The sequence below is a fragment of the Entelurus aequoreus genome, linkage group LG13, assembly GCF_033978785.1.
Source record: "Entelurus aequoreus isolate RoL-2023_Sb linkage group LG13, RoL_Eaeq_v1.1, whole genome shotgun sequence".
Classification (NCBI taxonomy): domain Eukaryota; kingdom Metazoa; phylum Chordata; class Actinopteri; order Syngnathiformes; family Syngnathidae; genus Entelurus; species Entelurus aequoreus.
The window spans coordinates 38,611,832-38,629,400 of NC_084743.1; the positions used below are offsets into that span (position 1 = coordinate 38,611,832).

General features: G+C 44.7%; 1 protein-coding gene across 2 annotated transcripts; it reads right to left on the reverse strand.

Annotated features, from left to right (window-relative positions):
• Positions 1-2,628: 2,628 nt before the first annotated feature.
• LOC133663392 (uncharacterized) lies at positions 2,629-16,348 on the reverse strand. Of its 2 annotated transcripts, XM_062067832.1 has the most exons (11): positions 16,126-16,348; positions 15,872-15,974; positions 14,457-14,560; positions 14,101-14,367; positions 13,898-13,991; positions 13,733-13,800; positions 13,479-13,634; positions 12,939-13,032; positions 12,449-12,588; positions 11,181-11,903; positions 10,508-10,768 (listed from the first exon to the last, which is right to left on the reverse strand). In XM_062067832.1, exons 2-10 carry the CDS (start codon positions 15,972-15,974, stop codon positions 11,706-11,708), a joined length of 1,224 nt encoding a protein of 407 aa, XP_061923816.1. In that variant the 5' UTR covers positions 16,126-16,348; the 3' UTR covers positions 10,508-10,768; positions 11,181-11,705. The 2 variants fall into 2 exon arrangements, with proteins under 2 accessions (XP_061923815.1, XP_061923816.1); XM_062067831.1 differs by lacking the exons at positions 12,449-12,588; positions 12,939-13,032; positions 13,479-13,634; ... (4 more) ...; positions 15,872-15,974; positions 16,126-16,348 and having other exon boundaries at positions 2,629-10,768; positions 11,181-11,697.
• Between the last annotated feature and the right edge of the window lie 1,221 nt (positions 16,349-17,569).

A 17,569-nucleotide genomic window follows, 5' to 3' on the forward strand; every position in this document is an offset into this window, starting at 1 on the left:
TATTTTAAGGGGGTCAAATTACAGCTCAAAAATCAAAAATGAGTGTTTTTAGTCATTTTTTGTCTTGAAGGGGAAATTGCCAACTTCCTGTTGGTTTTCGCCCGAAGAAGTAAAATTATGAATTGTAGGTCTAACTGAGACCTACATACAGGTTTTGGTTTCATGTCTCTACGACCTTCCTAGTGGGAGTTATAGGCAGTTTTCTACCTAGGGGGCGCTAGAGAGCAAGTGTATTTTTTTGGGTTTGGTTTTTTGACTAAAGTCTGCTGGCACACTTTTTGGATGTGTGTAAAAAATTTGGTGAGTTTTGAAGCATGTTAAGGGGGGCGTAGTAGTGCGCAAAGCTGCGGAAGAAAAAAGAAAGAATAATAATTAAAGCTGCAAGCAGCATTGGTCGGGTCCGCCTTCTGGCAGGTGCTAGTCCTAGGTGTCCAATACTTTTGTCCAGTGGTAGTCCTGAGTGAGACCTACATAGAGGTTTTGGGTTCGTGTCTCTACGATATTGGTACTGGTAGTAGTTATAGCTGTAATACCAGTAGTAAAACTAGTAGTTTAGGTGTTAGTAACAATTGTAGTATTATTAGTAGTAGTTATAGTATTACTATTAGTAGTAGTATTAGTAATTGTATAATTACTACTAGTAGTAGTAGTAGTAACAGTAGTATTATGATTAGTAGTTGTAGTATGACTGTTAGCAGTAATTGTAATAGCAGTATCATTAGTAGTCGTAGTAAGTGTAGTATTACTATAGGCAGTAATGGTAATAGTAGTATTATTAGTAGTAGCAAAAGTAAATTTATTTGTAATATTAGTAACAGCATTTGTAGTAGTAGTAATTGTAGTATTAGTAACAGCATTTGTAGTAGTAGTAAGTGTAGTATTAGTAACAGCATTTGCAGTAGTAGTAATTGTAGTATTAGTAACAGAAGCATTTGTAGTAGTAGTAAGTGTAGCATTGTGACCGGTAGGCGTAGTAATAGTATTATTATTAACACGTATTGTAATGGTAGTATTAGTAGCAGGTATTGTATTATTAATATGTGTAGTAGAAATAGTAGTAGTAGTAGTAGCAGCTGCAGTTATTATTGTAGTAGTTGTAATTGTAGTATGTGACACGTCTTGTGGCGTGGGGTTTTTTCAGGACCGACAGACTGACTGCCAGCCGGCTTTTCCAGGTTTACAATAGTTTATTTCTCACAATGTCTTTTCTCCTTCAGAAAGTATTTCTTCTTCTTTCCTCACAAAGTCTTTCCTTGCTTCTCAGCTTGTGGTCACCAACGCTGCTAATAAAGACACAGGTGATTAGATAACTGGATAACCGGCTCCAGCTGAGATATCTACTCACCTGGCATTGGCTTCACAGCCGGCTCCTGCACATGGCCCGTGTATGTCACGCTACGCTGGTGCTTCCTGCCATCACCCAGTCATATCATTACCTGCACATTACCTACCTTCTCTGTATCCTGGTATCTGTACATTTAAACCCCATACAAACAAGACGTGCAAACAGTCCCTGAGAGAATATAAAGATGTACAGGTGGGATCATTGGTTTCCCCAGGTGAACGTGGGTACTGACAGGGGACGCGACGTGAACGCTGATCCATTGTCCCCCAGGCATGCAAACGTTGAACACGGAACAAAGCACATACTTATTGGGGTGTTACCATTTAGTGGTGAATTGTACAGAATATGTACTTCACTGTGCAACCGACTAATAAAAGTCTCAATCAATTAATCAATCAAAAAGTACTTTGTTCCGGCATGCAAAGAAAAGTGGCAGGAGAAGGCGTGAAGGTAAGGGTGCAAAGAAAAGGCGCGCACAAGGCGGAGACAAATAAAACTAACACTTAGCGTCAACTATAGTCATGAAACCAAAGTCGCTAACTGTGGCTATGAATAAACCAAAAAAAAAAAACATACTTTGTAAGGCATGCAGCATGAGAAGAGCAGAGGTATTGCATGAAACAGCATGAAGAGAGCAGGAAAAAAAATCGACGACACCAGAAGGACCAACAGAAAAACCAGGGACATAGCGAGGACTGGGGTTGAGGTATGTTATTACGGCATGCAAAGGAAAGTGACGGGAGATGGCGTGAAGGTAAGGGTGCAAAGAAAAGGCGCGCACAAGGCGGAGACAAAAAAATTAACACTCAGCCTCAACTATAGACAAACAAAAGTCGCTAACTGTGGTTATGAATAAACAAAATAAACATACTTTGTAAGGCATGCAGCATGAGAAAAGCAGAGGTACTGCATGAAAAGCATGAAAAGAACATGAAAAAATCAGCGATGACACCAGAAGAAGGAAAACATGCAAACACCAATGTAAAAGCTGCGGTCAGGTGCAAGCCTGGCTAAGGGAGGAGGACGCCTATCAGGAGTGCAGGATAAAAAAGCACTAAGGTGCATATATAAATAAATATATAAAAATACTCTATAATAAATATATATATAAGAAATAAAAAAGCAATAAGGTGCATATATAAATAAATATATAAAAATACTATATAATAAATATATATATAATAAATAAATAGATTACTGTACAGATAAATATATTGCAGTTTTTCACATGCATGTTAAAAATGTCTGTTATTCCAGCAAGCTAATCCATCTAGGGGGTTGAGACGATGCTTAGGGACCCTCTTCATCAGCAAACTGCTCTGCAAACAACAACTCCAAATTAAACGCATCACCTTCATGTAGACCACGAAAAGCACACAGGATGGCTTCGTGGTCACTGAAATAAGTGGACAGCACTGCACAATCCACAGCATACTGCGTTGTTTTGACATAAACGTGGTCAATTAATGTCCCATTCTCTGTAGTCGCTTGTGTTACATGCTGCGAAAAGCCATTTTGGCCCATTAATTTAGAAATTGATGAATGTTTGAGAATGTCTTCATTAAAATCTCCCATGATAACAATTGTGTTACTGAGTGGAGTGACCCAATCAAGTAACTTCACCAGATTGGATTTAAATAGTAAATTTGGGTAAGATGGCGGACGATAAATTACTGCCATCAAAATGTTTTCTTTGGTAGACAGGCACACCAAACACTCCAGATTTAAATCGGGCACCTGCAGAATCTCACAGTCCGAATTATCTACAACATATAAACCTACTCCGCCATGTTGTAAATCTCTAATCTCAGCTAATTTGACATCATTGCTACTGTAACACAAGGCTCTGGGACGACTATGGAAAGTGTATCCCTGTATTTGGACACAGTCTGTGGAGGATTGTGCAGTGAGCCACGTCTCTGTGACAGCAATACAGGTAGGCTGTAAATGCTGCGTACAAGACATCAAATGAGCGGCGTGGCAAGGTAAACTTTGGACGTTCAGTAAATACGCGGAGAAACTGCGGGTTTCTAACGAGGGCTGTGGCTGTTCAAGTAGAAATGGGGGCATGCTATCCAATGCCTCCTTGACGGCGTCCTTGCAGTAAATGGCCTTTTCCTTAAAGTCAGTAATGACAAGGCCGGATATATCCCTGACACGGCTGAGGGCGACATACGCCTGCCCAGCTGCAAAAACCTTGTGTAAACACACGACAGCCTCATCTACAGTTAGACCTTGCACTTTGTGAACAGTGCAGGCCCACGCGAGTTTAAGCGGAAACTGACGACGCAAACCGCCGCGTTTTGTCGCCGAATCCTCCACGGGATCAATGGCGGTAGAATGCGGGCATTCTACAGCAGCATGGGAACGTTCCTTTCTCCTTTGTGAGCCTATTTTTGGGTCATCAAATTTCACATAAACTGTGAGGGGGAAGTCTTTATCGGCTCCAAAATGAATATAAGTGACCGTTCCACATGCGCCATTGACCAGACCGTCTGCCACGGCAATGTTTTTGCACAGCATTACACGTGCGTTCGGAGCCAAGCACAAACTCTTGACCAAACACGTGTACGACGTTTTAGCGTGATGATCGGCCACGCGCTCTAATTGACCCGTCTTCCTACTGTTGATAAAGTCTTGCGCCTCGATTGTAACATAATCTGGACAGATTGCGAATAACCTCTCCAGATTATGGTGGCTGGTTTGCATATTTGTGGGATAAATATGCAAAGCAGCGCTCTCTTCCCCCGTCTCCCGGGACTTGAGGATATCGACGTCGCTTTGCAATAAGGGGGTTCCCTTCGCCCGAACTCTAAGCCTATTGAGCAGCTCAGAAAAGACACTATCTTTTTGCCTCACAACTGTTGTTAGCGCTACTTTTGTAAAATGACACCAGAGGTCCACACCCACCTGACTGGCGTACAGCGGCTTCCCTTTAACGGGCGGCAACTGATAAAAGTCACCGACAGCTACAACGCTAACGTTTCCAAATGGAGAAAAGTCCCCCGTATGCTTCATTTGCCTTAACCGGCCGTGCACATAGGCTAAAAGATGGTGATCTACCATACTGATTTCGTCAATGATGAGAATTTGTAGGTGACCAAATTGAGCCCTCAGGGAGTTTATCTTATCTTCCCCCAGAGGGATATAGGGTAAACTAACCTGTATGCCAATACTGAAGGTGTGGTGAATTGTGGCTGCATGTAAACTGTATGCAGCTATGCCTGTGGGGGCAGTTAAGAGCACGCAGGTTTCATCTGGTTTGTACAGACGCGACAATAGTCTCCCTGCCTCGTACTGGATAGCTCTAATCAAATGGCTTTTTCCAGTACCTGCCCCACCAGTGACGAACACATGGAAAGGTTCCGGGTTTTTTCCCCTCACCTTTTGTAAGCACCATTCCCTAATCGTATCCAAAACGCTCCTCTGCGTCTCATTGAGAGAATGGAGCAGAGCTAAACCCTCCCTTCTAGACAAAATGTTGGTGTTTCTCTCAATCGTAGCTACTTGTTTACCACCAACAAACAAATCGGGGACATTTTCCTCAGATTGAACTAGCTGCTCGTCACTAATTTCCTCCTGCTGCTGCTTCTGCCTCTCCTCTAAACACTCCATGTGTTCGATTTCCTGTTCAGGACGAAGGTCCCCCCACGCATCCTCATCGACATTAGGACCTAACAGATCCGCAAGCTCCTGCGCACGCTCTAACCGAGGACAGTCCACTTCAAAGTTTGCCCTGTTGTCACCGACGACGTCTCGCACCGGCCGTGCGGTCCCGCCAGCCAACGTCACATTACCTTCGTCGTGGAACTGTTTGTAGAAGTCAAAGCCTTCCGGCTTGAGTTCACAATCAGTTCTATAAGGAAGGAACAACTGCAGCAAACTCTGAAAGTGGGCTTCCTCCTGTTTGTCTAATTTAAAGCGCATGTAGCGGACGACGGCAAACTGAGTTCGTGTTCTCCGCAAGATGAACCCTAAACCCCCTTGAAGTGCAATTTTGTTGGCAGAGTCTTCATTCTGGCTGAGAACACGATACTCCGAACAAAACGTGGCTATGCACATATCGGCAAATACGCCACCGTCGGGCCTGTTCTGGTACCTCTCGACAACACTCGTCATCCACATGTTTTCGGACCTGAGACCCTCTGAGGAAGCCCTTTCCAACAACACGCTGAGGGGTAAGCTCATCCGCACAATGTTATTCCCTGTTGGAATAAACACCACCTTCCTGGAACATTCTTTCAAATGCATGCTCATTAGCCTATACACTGCCTCCTGAGCGCAGACATCTCTGTTGTGTAAATATACACTGCCCAGTTTGTTTAAAGCCTCTTTAGCAGAGAGATTTCCTAGCTTATTGGCTTCTTTAAGGGCATTGCTCAACAACAGACCAATTTCATTCTCTGCTTTTGTGATGTACTTGATTATGTAGATGACGACTGCGTAGGCGTCAGTGACAAAGCTAATGTCCATGTTAGCGTTCCAACACTTCAATAGATTCTTATTGTACTGGTTAACCCAGGTGTCGTTTACCCCTCGCCTATAAACCACCTTATTCTTAGTCTCCAGCCGCCAATACGCGAGCTCAAAGACGTCCTGGTTGATGCCCACACTGGCAAACAACTCTTCTACGCTACCAAAGGGCTCCTCCCTCTCCATGGCGTCCATGACTTTCTCCATAATCATCTGCGCAACCTCCTTTCGCATCTTCTTGTCCTTATCTAAACAGGTGCACTTTGGCCGGTTTTCTGGAAGGCACTCACTCTCTGTCCCCGTTGCCTTTTTAGGACAAACACATTCTGGGATTTTGCAGATGAATGTGCGTGCAGAGATGGGTTTGGGAAAATTGAAACGGCATTTGGTGTTATTTTTACGACACGACTTTGAATGCCGTTTCGAATGCAGTTGAACCGATGACACAACTTCCGATAATGTGTCATCGGCAGAGGGTAGCTCACATGTCACATATTGATCGATAAATTGTGCGACTTCTAAGTCGGGGTTTTTATAAAACTGGGGAGCTCCCTCAATCCAAAACAGCGCATGAACATGGGGGGACCCACGCTGCTGGAACTCAATGCGATAAAAGAAATCCAAAATCTTGCCAACAGGGTTAGACGGGGACATGAGTACTTCCTTCAGAAAACAGTGCCACCTGTAGTCAAACATCCTCGCGGCTGTGGCCGGGTTGCGCCGCAACAGCTCGCACCTATCGGCCCACTCTAGCTGTTCTGCTGTCTGCTGTCTGCCTTCCTGTCTCAGGATGCTGGCAAGGAGATTCTGCCAGCGCAGATCAGCAGACGAAAAGGAGCAGAACCATGTTGGGATCCCCAATTGGCGGACACAAGCCATAAGGTCTTTCTGAACGGAAGACCAAAAAGCTGGCGTCCCGCGAATGGGCCGAAGGAAACGAAAACCGTCATCGAACTGTAGCAAGCGCTTCAGAGACTCGTCGTCTTTGAGCATGTCCGGCAAAATCCGCTGAGAATGCTGACCCCCCTTACCTTTACGCATGGCGACGGAAATGCTACTAATGACTTGGTCCAATTCGGACATATACTGACAAAAGAATATGTATTCAACGTTGCGCGCAAAACGGCCGTCTGCATGCATTACCCGGTTATTAAAATAGCGCAACAATGTTATACGATGCGCTCGGTCGGCGTGGAATGTATTTCTGCTGTTTGGAAACAGCGCAGGAAAACACATGGCCTCATTGAATTTGTCAGAAAGCATTCTAACCGGACTATTACCTTCCGCGGGGGCCAGACATACAACATCCTTAAAATAGTGATCTAATGCTTCCTGACCGATATCAACGGGCATAAGACAAGTGTCCTGAAACATGCAGTGCTGTTGTCTGTCATGTAACAGTTCATCTTGCACAATTTCTTCGGATTCGTCTTCTGGGCCACCTTTCTGCTCTACAGCCTCATCCTCACTGGACTGTGGGTCAACAAAAACCTGGTCACCCTGACCAGCCTGACCATCCTGTACAACAACCTGGTCACCCTGACCAGCCTCTACAACAACCTGGTCACCCTGACCAGCCTCTACAACAACCTGGTCACCCTGACCATCCTCTACAACAACCTGGTCACCCTGACCATCCTCTACAACCTCTTCCTCCCTACAAAAAGCATTTGACCATTCCTCGTTGAACTCAATGTCTTTATACAAGACATTGGTTCTCTTTAAGTACTCTATAGCACGCCTGACACGCCACGAGTCAACAAACTGATACTCGTAGTGTCCTTTGTAAGTCAACTTCCGCTTTAACTTCACTTGAAGCAGAGACCCCTCCATACTGGAGCGCGGCAACACATTGGTGGTTTGTACAATGTTGGCCGGAATACAAGTAACGGGCCCATGTACACCATTCTGACCACCCTTGGGCAACGCCACCGCCTTCATAAAAGGGATGCGTAAAGCAATCAGGTGCTGCTCTAAGCTATTCAGACATCCCAGTTCTGGAGGAATGGGGTGTACAGCTAAGGTGTTGTTCCAACATTCAGCTGGGATTTGACCTTTACTGATCTTACTATGACAACTAAAGCAAATCCACAACTGACCTCTGGACACAACAAGGGGACAGGGCTCAACACACCTATCATCACAACTATGCAGATAATGCTCACTAATGCAATTATTTGCAATGCCAGCCGTTGCTAAACATGCTGCATATACTTCCCTCTCACAGTGCAGCACCTGATATCTAAACAGCAGCCTATGACAAACACTACACACAAAATCCGGTCCGTCTCTAACCTTATCCAAAAAACTATCCATGACAAAACCAAAATCTACAGACCTCTCCAGCCTCTGCTTCCGACTCAGCTGTACACTAGCTTTCACTTGCTGTCTGTGTTCTAAATGTTCCCTATACTTCCCTACGCTGCGTGCTTTAACGCTGTCTCTGTGCTCTGGAATGTCTCTGTATTTACGTACACTGTGTGCTTTAACTCTGTTCCTGTGCTCTGGAATGTCTCTGTACTTACGTATACTGCGTGCTTTAACGCTTGCCCTGTGCTGTGGAATGTCCCTGTATTTCCCTACACTGAGTGCTTTAACCCTGTTTCTGTGTTGTAAATTATCTCTGTACTGTCCTACGCTGCGTGCTTGTACCCTGTGTCTGTGTTCCATAGTTTCCCTGTATTTTATTTCACTCGCCACTTTACTCCCCAATTTAACCCTTTCTCTGTGCTCAAAGCTATCTCTGTATTTGTCTACACTTCGTGATGTGCAGCTCTCCCTGTAGTTGAAGTCCTCACCATACATTTTCCTATAAAGCAGGGCACGTCTCTCTCGACGTTTAATAGTAACAGTATCCTGCAGTCTTTCCTTACACTTTGAGTACTTCGTGGCACTAGAATCCCTACTTATTGTACTGTCCTCTACAACCTCTATAACATCTTTACCTGAATCTAGACAATCTATCCCATCTACTGCCTGCCCCGCTCTATCTTTCACTGAAGACCTAGTGGTACAGCCGATATCCCAGCCTAATTCACAATATCCATGACAACTTTGCAGTCCAGGCTTGAAAACACAAAGAATGCAGTCAAAATGCTGGCCCCCGACATTCTCCAAATAAATGCAGTCCGCTGACAAACACTTACTGCTGCAACGATATTTTAGCCAACGGGCATCATGAAAAGTAAAAAAGGCAATGCCTAAATAATCTGCAGTGGCCTGGATTTCAACCTCTGTGGCCCAAGTCTTTACACACTTCATCCTGGACTGCTTGATGTACTCTAAAAGTGACATATCACTCCTCAAAAGACCCCGATACCTAGCCTCATTCTTTTCTAGCTGTCTACAGGCTGCCAGTCTAATCTTACGATGGTTCTTCTGTGAACCACTGACAGCGTGAGAAACAGCTCTGAAAAAGCAGTTCCCATCCGGAACAATTTTCTCCCTAAGGCAGGGAACACCTAAGTAGCCCACCTCTCTGTGCACCAGACCACCGACTTTCATAAAATCTATTTTTAATAGACTACACAAAGCCCTACAAACATCATCACCGAGGGGACGGAAAAACTGTTTCTCACTCTCTGATGCAGCGATAAACACTACATCAGAGTTTAATGTAACGCTATCAAAACGCTTTGATTGTTTCGACTTGCGTTCACGAGACAAAATCGTACGCTTTTTGCCATCAGTGGCAACAAATTCTGCTGTTGAGCCACTGCTAACTTCACTTAAAAAAGTGAGAACAGATACGCCAGACAGTGCTGGGCTCGCTTTAACACCAGCCCCACTCTGACACACAGATGGGGCTGCAAAATCTTTGTCAAGGTCACTAAATCCAGGTGCCGGAGCAGTGCTCATCTCTATGAAGCCACTCTCCACAGGAACACCGGATTGTGCGTGGCTCACAGCTGGACCTGCATCACTGTCAAACAAGGAGGTGGTGGCACAAACATCACTTATGTCACTACGCTCAGGTGCTGCAGCAGTGCTCATCTCAAAGATGCAACTCTCTACAGAAGCTCCAGATAACGCTGGACTTGCACCTACACTAACCCTAACACCACACAGCTCAAAAGGCTTCAGCCCTGAACAGAGAGCGTCAGCCAAACAACAGATGTAGTGATGCAGGTCATCTAAACAGGAAAAGTGCAGTATTACACTTGTACCGTTGTGATCTAGCAGGCCACAGCTACTACGAGAGTGACTGTCGACCACAGCAAACTGTCCATCCTCACAGATGATGGCAGATGTATACGCTAGCAGTGTCAGCAGACACATGCTGTACTGCCTGAAAACTCCCTCTAATCCATGACGCAGACTCACAAAGGGACCACTTTCCTGCTCAACACCCACAGCACCTGATGCCGGGTGTTGACTAAAATGAAAACTAAACAACTGCTCGTCAATATCGACATTACTAGGTAGATCCGGCACGGACAAAAACTGCGACGGATGGTTAAAAATACCCAGGTTGCGCAAACTACTGTACAACTCATCGCCTAGATACAGGATGCGATCGAGATCCTGTGTCTCCCACGAAAACACACTTTTCACCACATGCTTAGCTATACTAGTTAAAGCAATGGCCATGCACTGCTTCCCTCCGTAACTAAACCTGCCATCCCCCTGGTGAAAAGATCCGCGCACAACCGTAGCTACGCTAATTCCCAGACGATCCCGCTCGACCATTGCCACGCGACCGCAGACGGACTGAGGTTTACTAACCCTACCACTATCACTAGGGAGAGGAAAAGAATCAACCTTATCTGCGAAGACCTGCAGCGGCACCTGGGCTTCCTCCTGGACAGCAGGCTCCTCCCTGATGACCGTTGGCTCGCCACGGACCGCAGGTACCTGAAATTGTAAGGGAAAAACGTTGACACCAACCTGCTCCCTCCGCCCGGCGCACCTGACGGCCACAGGTCTCCGACGACACCTCCCAGGAGAAGCCTATTGAAAGTAAAATAAAAATTTATAGAGGCTGTCTACTTAAGGCATACTTTAGTGGATAGTTTACAATTATGTATCACGTACTCAGAAAAGTCCCAACATTTGATCAACAACTAGTGGTAATAGTAATAACAGTTGTAAAATGGCTTGGCATTTTATTAGGACGCCTTGCTGTTGAGGTGTTCAGGACATGTACCAGCGGTAGGAGACCACGAGGAAGACCCAGGACACGCTGAAGAGACTATGTGTCTCAGCAGGCCTGGGAGCGCCTCGGGATCCCCCGGGAAGAGCTGGTAGAAGTGGCCGGATAAGCATTAGAAGATGGATGGATTATTATAGAGAGAAAATGTTGTATACACATGTATTGTACATCATTGCCTATACGTAGAGAGAAGTTAATGACACACATTACCTGTCCAGGTGGTGGGACAGCAGTGCAGTCAGAGTCAGAAGTGAACTCCCTCTGCCCAGCACGCCTGACAGCCACAGCTCTCCGACGACGCCTTCCAGGAGAAGCCTATTGAAATTAAAAGAAACATTTATAGAGGCTGTCTACTTAAGGCATACTTAATAGGATATTTTACAAGTATGTATCACATACTCAAAAATATCCCAACATTTGATTAACAACTAGGGGTAATAATGGTAATTATAGTAATAACAGTTGTAAAGTGGCTTGGGCATTTTATTAGGACGCCTTGCTGTTGAGGTGTTCAGGACATGTACCACCGGTATGAGACCACGAGGAAGACCCAGGACACGCAGAAGAGACTATGTCTCTCAGCAGGCCTGGGAGCGCCTCGGGATCCCCCGGGAAGAGCTGGTGGAAGTGGCTGAGGAGAGGGAAGTCTGATTGGGCTGCTGCCCCCGCGACCCAAGCCCGGATAAGCAGTAGAAGATGGATGAATGGATTATTACACAGAGAAAATGTTGTTCATCAGTGTCTTAGATGCGTTATTGACACTATACGTACAAAGAAGTTTATGAGACACATTACCTGGCCAGGTGGTGGGACAGCAGTGCAGTTGGAGTCAGAGGAAGGAGCGAACTCCTCCATGGCATCCAACATAGGACTGCTGAACCACACAGGGTTGGACGGGATGGGAAGGGACTGTTGCACCGGCAGTGTTCCAGCCTTCCAAACAAAACAAAAAAAAGTCACTTAGTTAATTTTGTGTATACAGAATGAGAAAGGTTTGTGAGCAAACAATAGCCGTAGACTGTGGCAACTCTTGTAAAGGTTTCAGCCAACGCGTTAATAAGAAGTGACATGCTTAACACACTCCAGTAAAACATTTTTTTTTGTCTTGGGATGACAGTGACAACTAAATATAACTAGGCTTATACATCAATCAATCAATGTTTATTTATATAGCCCTAAATCACAAGTGTCTCAAAGAGCTGCACAAGCCACAACGACATCCTCGGTACAGAGCCCACATCAGGGCAAGTAAAAGTCACCCCAGTGGAACGTGGATGTGACACCCCCCCCCCCCCCCCCCTCTAGGGAGTGGGGGTTAGCATAAGATAACATCAAAAAGCTTTATAAACATTATAAAACTATAGAGCAGTTGGCTATTTCATTATATAAAATATATTATCATAAGTAAAAAAGTAAAAAAAAACAAAAAAGTGAAAACGGCTCAAAAATACAGACAGCGAACCACAGAAACACATTACCTTTCGCTCCCGTCCAACCGTTGTCCACCTCCGGGGATCCTGGCGCCGACGGGGCAGGGGGTCTGGCCCCGTCACCTGGGCCGGTGGCGACCTCCGACGAGGGGAAGAAGGCGCAGGCTCCACCAGGATGGGCGGGCCACCTGTGTGGGCATGAAGACAAGAAATTGTGTCTGAAACACATGCTCATCTACATGTGAAGAGTACCTATAAAGCAGGGGTGTCCAAACTTTTTCCACTGAGGGCAGCACATTTAAAAATCAGAATAGGTGAGAAATTCATAATGACATTGATTGTGATTCATTATATTTGAAAGAAAACAGCCTACATGTCAGCTTTGTGTGAGTAAACATTGCTACATTTTCTTGTTACATTTCACCTGTGTGCTCTGTAAATACCACTTATAATGTTGTTGTTTTTTTTCCCAAGCGTATTTTTAAAATGCGCCATGGGGCTGTTAAAGAAAGCATATGATAAGCTGTTCAAAACTTACGAGCGACGAACTCTGGGACAGGAGGCATGGGGGTCCGTGACTGCCGCTCTGCCATCTTCCTCCAAAACCCAGCAGATGCAGGGATGCAGTCCATCTAAACAGGGAAAGTGCAGTATGACAGTTACCGTTGCGATCTACCAAAAAAATGGGCACTTTATTGTATTTTATGTACACAGAATGAGAAAAGTTTGTAAGCCAACCATAGCCGGAGACTGTGGCAACTTTTCTAAAGGTTTCAGCCAACGCGTTAAGAAGAGACATGCGCCACACACTCCAATAAAACATTCACTGTGTATATTTAGATGACAGTGACAACTAAATATAATCAAAACTAGGCTTATACTTAGCATAAGTTAACATCAAAAAGCTGTTTTGTCTTGTGAGGAGGCCTCATCTTATAAAAATGTGCACTGTTAAAGTACATCATAAACTATAGAGCCGTTGGTTATTTCATTATACATAATGTACTATCGTAAATAAAAAAGTAACAAACAAAAAACAGCTGTAAAATACAGACAGCGGCCCACAGCAACACATTACCTCTCCCTCGTCTCCAAGCCTGGGCCACGTCTGGGGATCCAGGCAGTCCGTCAGAGGGGAAGGAGGCGCAGGGGGGTCAGTTGGGAAGAGGGTGAGGGCAGCGTCGCACAACAGCTTCACCAGGATGGGCGAGCCACCTGTGTCGCTGAGGTGCACCTGAAGAACAGATGCAGAACACATTGACTCCATAAGTGAATGCAACACCACAGAAATCAAATAGGCTGTCATAACAACTGTACAGTTGCTGTACTTACGCCGTCATGACACCACAGCTCCAACCGATCCAGCAGGAAGCTGTCGGTCACAGCCACGAATGGGACACCTGATCGAGATTTAAGAAAAATCATTATACTTGCATACATAAATCCTGCTGTGAAAGCTATAATTGCACCAGCGCAAAGATAAAAGCATGAACGTACCCATGCGTGCTGTGACGCGGCGGTGCTCCTGACGCAGCTGATCCTGCAGGCCCACGGGTTTGTTCAGACGCGGGGGGAAGTCCAGAACAAACACCTACAGACAGACATTTTAGCACATGTATGTCTTAAAATACAAAAAAAAAACACAGGCTGCTGTAAACAGCTGTACAGGAATATACAACAAAAAGTGAAAACAAACGCACCTTGGGCCAGCGGCTGCGGACGCTGGTCAGGAGGGCGCCGAACTCCGCCGCAGCGGAGGAGGGCCCACGGTCCAGGTCGTTGCTCGGAGCCAGCACGCAGACGACATCCGGGGTCCACGGGAACTCCAGGCGCCCCACCTCTGCCCTCAGGTCAGCTGCACCTCCACCTGGAACAGACAGAAAAGAGAAAGAGAGCGGTACCTTGGGTAAGGCGACATCCCCATCCACCAGGCCCCTCAGGTGGGAGTCGCCGATGAAGAAGACAGTCTGAAACAACAAACACTTTGCTTTAGAACAGACACAAGAACCATGACTCCTAACAACCAAGGCAGTCTTAACGAAAGAAGAACTGGTACCTTCTTCTCCGGGTCGATAGCTGGAGGGACAAACTTCACCTGACGGCCAGTCAGGTGCGAAGTTGGCCACCTCCGCACGCGGTGGCGGAACCCAGTGCCGCGCCCTATGTAAAGAAGATAAGAGATTGTGTCTTAAACACATGCTCATCTACATGGGAAGAGTACCTCTAAAGCAGGGGTCACCAACGCGGTGCCCGCGGGCACCAGGTAGCCCGTAAGGACCAGATGAGTAGCCTGCTGGTGTGTTCTAAAAACAGCTCAAATAGCAGCACTGTAGCGGCGAACAGCTGACGCGCGAGCTCGTAACTGCGGTTGCGTGGCAACCAGCCAAACCCCACGTAATAAAAGTATATTTTATTGTAGAGCACATCCACATCCCTAATCACCCAGGCAACACCAGGAAACGTATATCATTCGGCATTAGTATCAGTTTACGTTCCCGCGCAGGTATAAAACGGTGTGCTCCCGTCTTGTCTGCTGGTGCACGAGCCCGGTAATTAGACAGCTGTGTCAAATCAAGGAGGACAAAAGACGCCAACGCAGAGTGGAGAAAGGTTAGGTTAATTAAAGATAACAAGAGTTGTGCCAAAAGTGTACCAAAACCTGAACGGGCAGCCGGTAAGATTGCACTTTATTTATCTGGCGCACCTGTTGCGCTGGTGGGGTGCGGGGAGTTGTGTGCATGTAGCGTGCTTAGTCTGGAGGCTAAATACACACGGTGTTTTGCGTAACTGTTGTTTAGTAAGGAAGTGTTGTGATTCTTTGCTTAGTTAGATAAATGGTGGAGCAGTTAGCTTCATCAGGAAGGAGGGTGAAGTCGCTCAAGTTAAAGTGTTAGAGTGAAAGTGTTGGATTTAAAAAATCCAATAAAATATTTTAAAGACTTGGTCTTCACTAACAGACACAGAAACAGATAACAGATTGAGTGTCCAGTTGAAAGTGTGACAAGATTTATTAAAAAATTAGAGAGTTGACATTTGTATTGTACATGAGTTATTAGTACAAACATGGTGCAAAGTAATTCATGATTTATAGAAAAATGTTAGTGGCTAGCTAGTTAAAATGGGATATTGGGATTTCACAAGACTGTCTTAGAAGTGATCATTAGAAAATGTTCAATTAGAAAAATGTGCACTTAGAGAAAATATAAAAATAAAGTGTTGCATATTGATATTTATCTGTTTGTATATATATATTTATTGTGAGAAATCATTAAGATGATCTGTGTTTCCACAAAGATAAATATTAATTATTAATAACAGAGTAAAAGGTAAATAGAGCAAATAGGCTATTTATTGAAGTGTGTATCAAACTGGTAGCCCTTCACATTAATCAGTACCCAAGAAGTAGCTGTTGGTTTGGAAATGGTTGGTGACCCCTGCTGTAAAGTATACGATAAGCTGTGCAAAACTTACGAGAGACGAACTCAGGGACAGGAGGCATGGGGGTGGAAGAGTGCCGCTCTGCCATCTTGGTCCTGGAGGCTAGTGCCCGCTTGTGGCCCTTGGCACGCGGCATCTAAACACACACACACGCAGACACAGAGATGTTAAAGTGTCGCAAAGAAAACACAAAGATCAAAGTGAAACGTTGTCAACATTCTTCCACATAGGGTTATGACAGTGTTTTTTCCCTCGCCATTTCAATAAATAAAATAAAGCAAACTCACCTTAGCAGGAACTATGTGATGTGTGTGTGTGCTTTTTCAGTAAGTGTGTCTGTGTGATTGATGTATGTATATCTGTTATGTATATGCGTGTCTGTTATGTATATATGCGTGTGTCTGTCAACTTTTGTGCTCACAACTCTATGAAACAATTCACCAGCAGCAGTTCGCACACAACCTGGAATCACAATCTGGAATCAGAGAATAGACATAGGTTTTGTTTAACAGCAAATTGTGTATATTTCTATAACCGTGCACTTCCAAAAGGGTTGTAACAAAAGGCAAACCACATTAAAGACATCATCTTATAGCAGCATTAACACTCACATGACTTCAGTACTGCTACAGAACATCAGCAGCATATTCTTTTAAATAAAGAATGATCAGAAAGTAGTTGGCCCAAACGCACACGGCATATAAGCGAAAAAAAACATCACACCTGTCCCAAACCTGACATAAAAAAATGATGTATAAAAATAATTGTCAGATAAGTAATTTAGCCCTCTTACAATGACAAAAAAAAAAAAATGTTGTCATGATGTATGTGCTAGTATTGTATGTCTTGCTGCGGGTCCTGCCTTTAAAAGCAATGTTACCCCTTTCAGAGACTACACTTAATTTCCTGTAAGTAATTAGTATTTTTTTCATAAAGAAATACAAGCATGTGTGCTTATGGACTTTATCCCTGCAGACTGTATTGATCTATATTGATATATAATGTATATATTGTGTTTTTTATGTTGAGGTAATAATAAATAACTAAGTAAAATCAAGAAATTGTTTTATGTAAAGTACTTGCGCGGCCGGATACCAATCGGTATCGGTCCAGGTGAGGGGCAAAACGCTACTGGGGCCACGTGCACAGCCAGCTAGCTAGCAACAGCCAGCTAGCTAGCTGTTGCTAGCTAGCTATTTCGACCGTGCTCCACGTCACGGCCAGGACGTAAACCAGAATACTAGCACCGCAAAAATTGCAAAAGAACAAAAATGACCCAACAGTGTGATGTGTATCTTCCGACAAAACATGAAGACGGACTATGGCTAGCCCGGCAGCTGCTAGCTAGCATGCTAGACCAAGCGCTAGCCCGTTAGCTAGCATGCTAGACAAAGAGGTAGCCTGTTAGCTGCTAGAATGCTCGGACAAAAACGAACAGTATTCCCTCAAATCTGTCAAAACAAGACATATGTATGTAGTATCTCTGGAATATGATTAACTACTAAACAAAGTAGACGTGTTAATAGTTAGCAAACACTATAACCAAGCGCTAGCCCGTTAGCTAGCATGCTAGACAAAGAGCTAGCCTGTTAGCTGCTAGAATGCTCGGACAAAAACGAACAGTATTCCCTCAAATCTGTCAAAACAAGACATATGTATGTAGTATCTCTGGAATATGATTAACTACTAAACAAAGTAGACGTGTTAATAGTTAGCAAACACTATATTTAG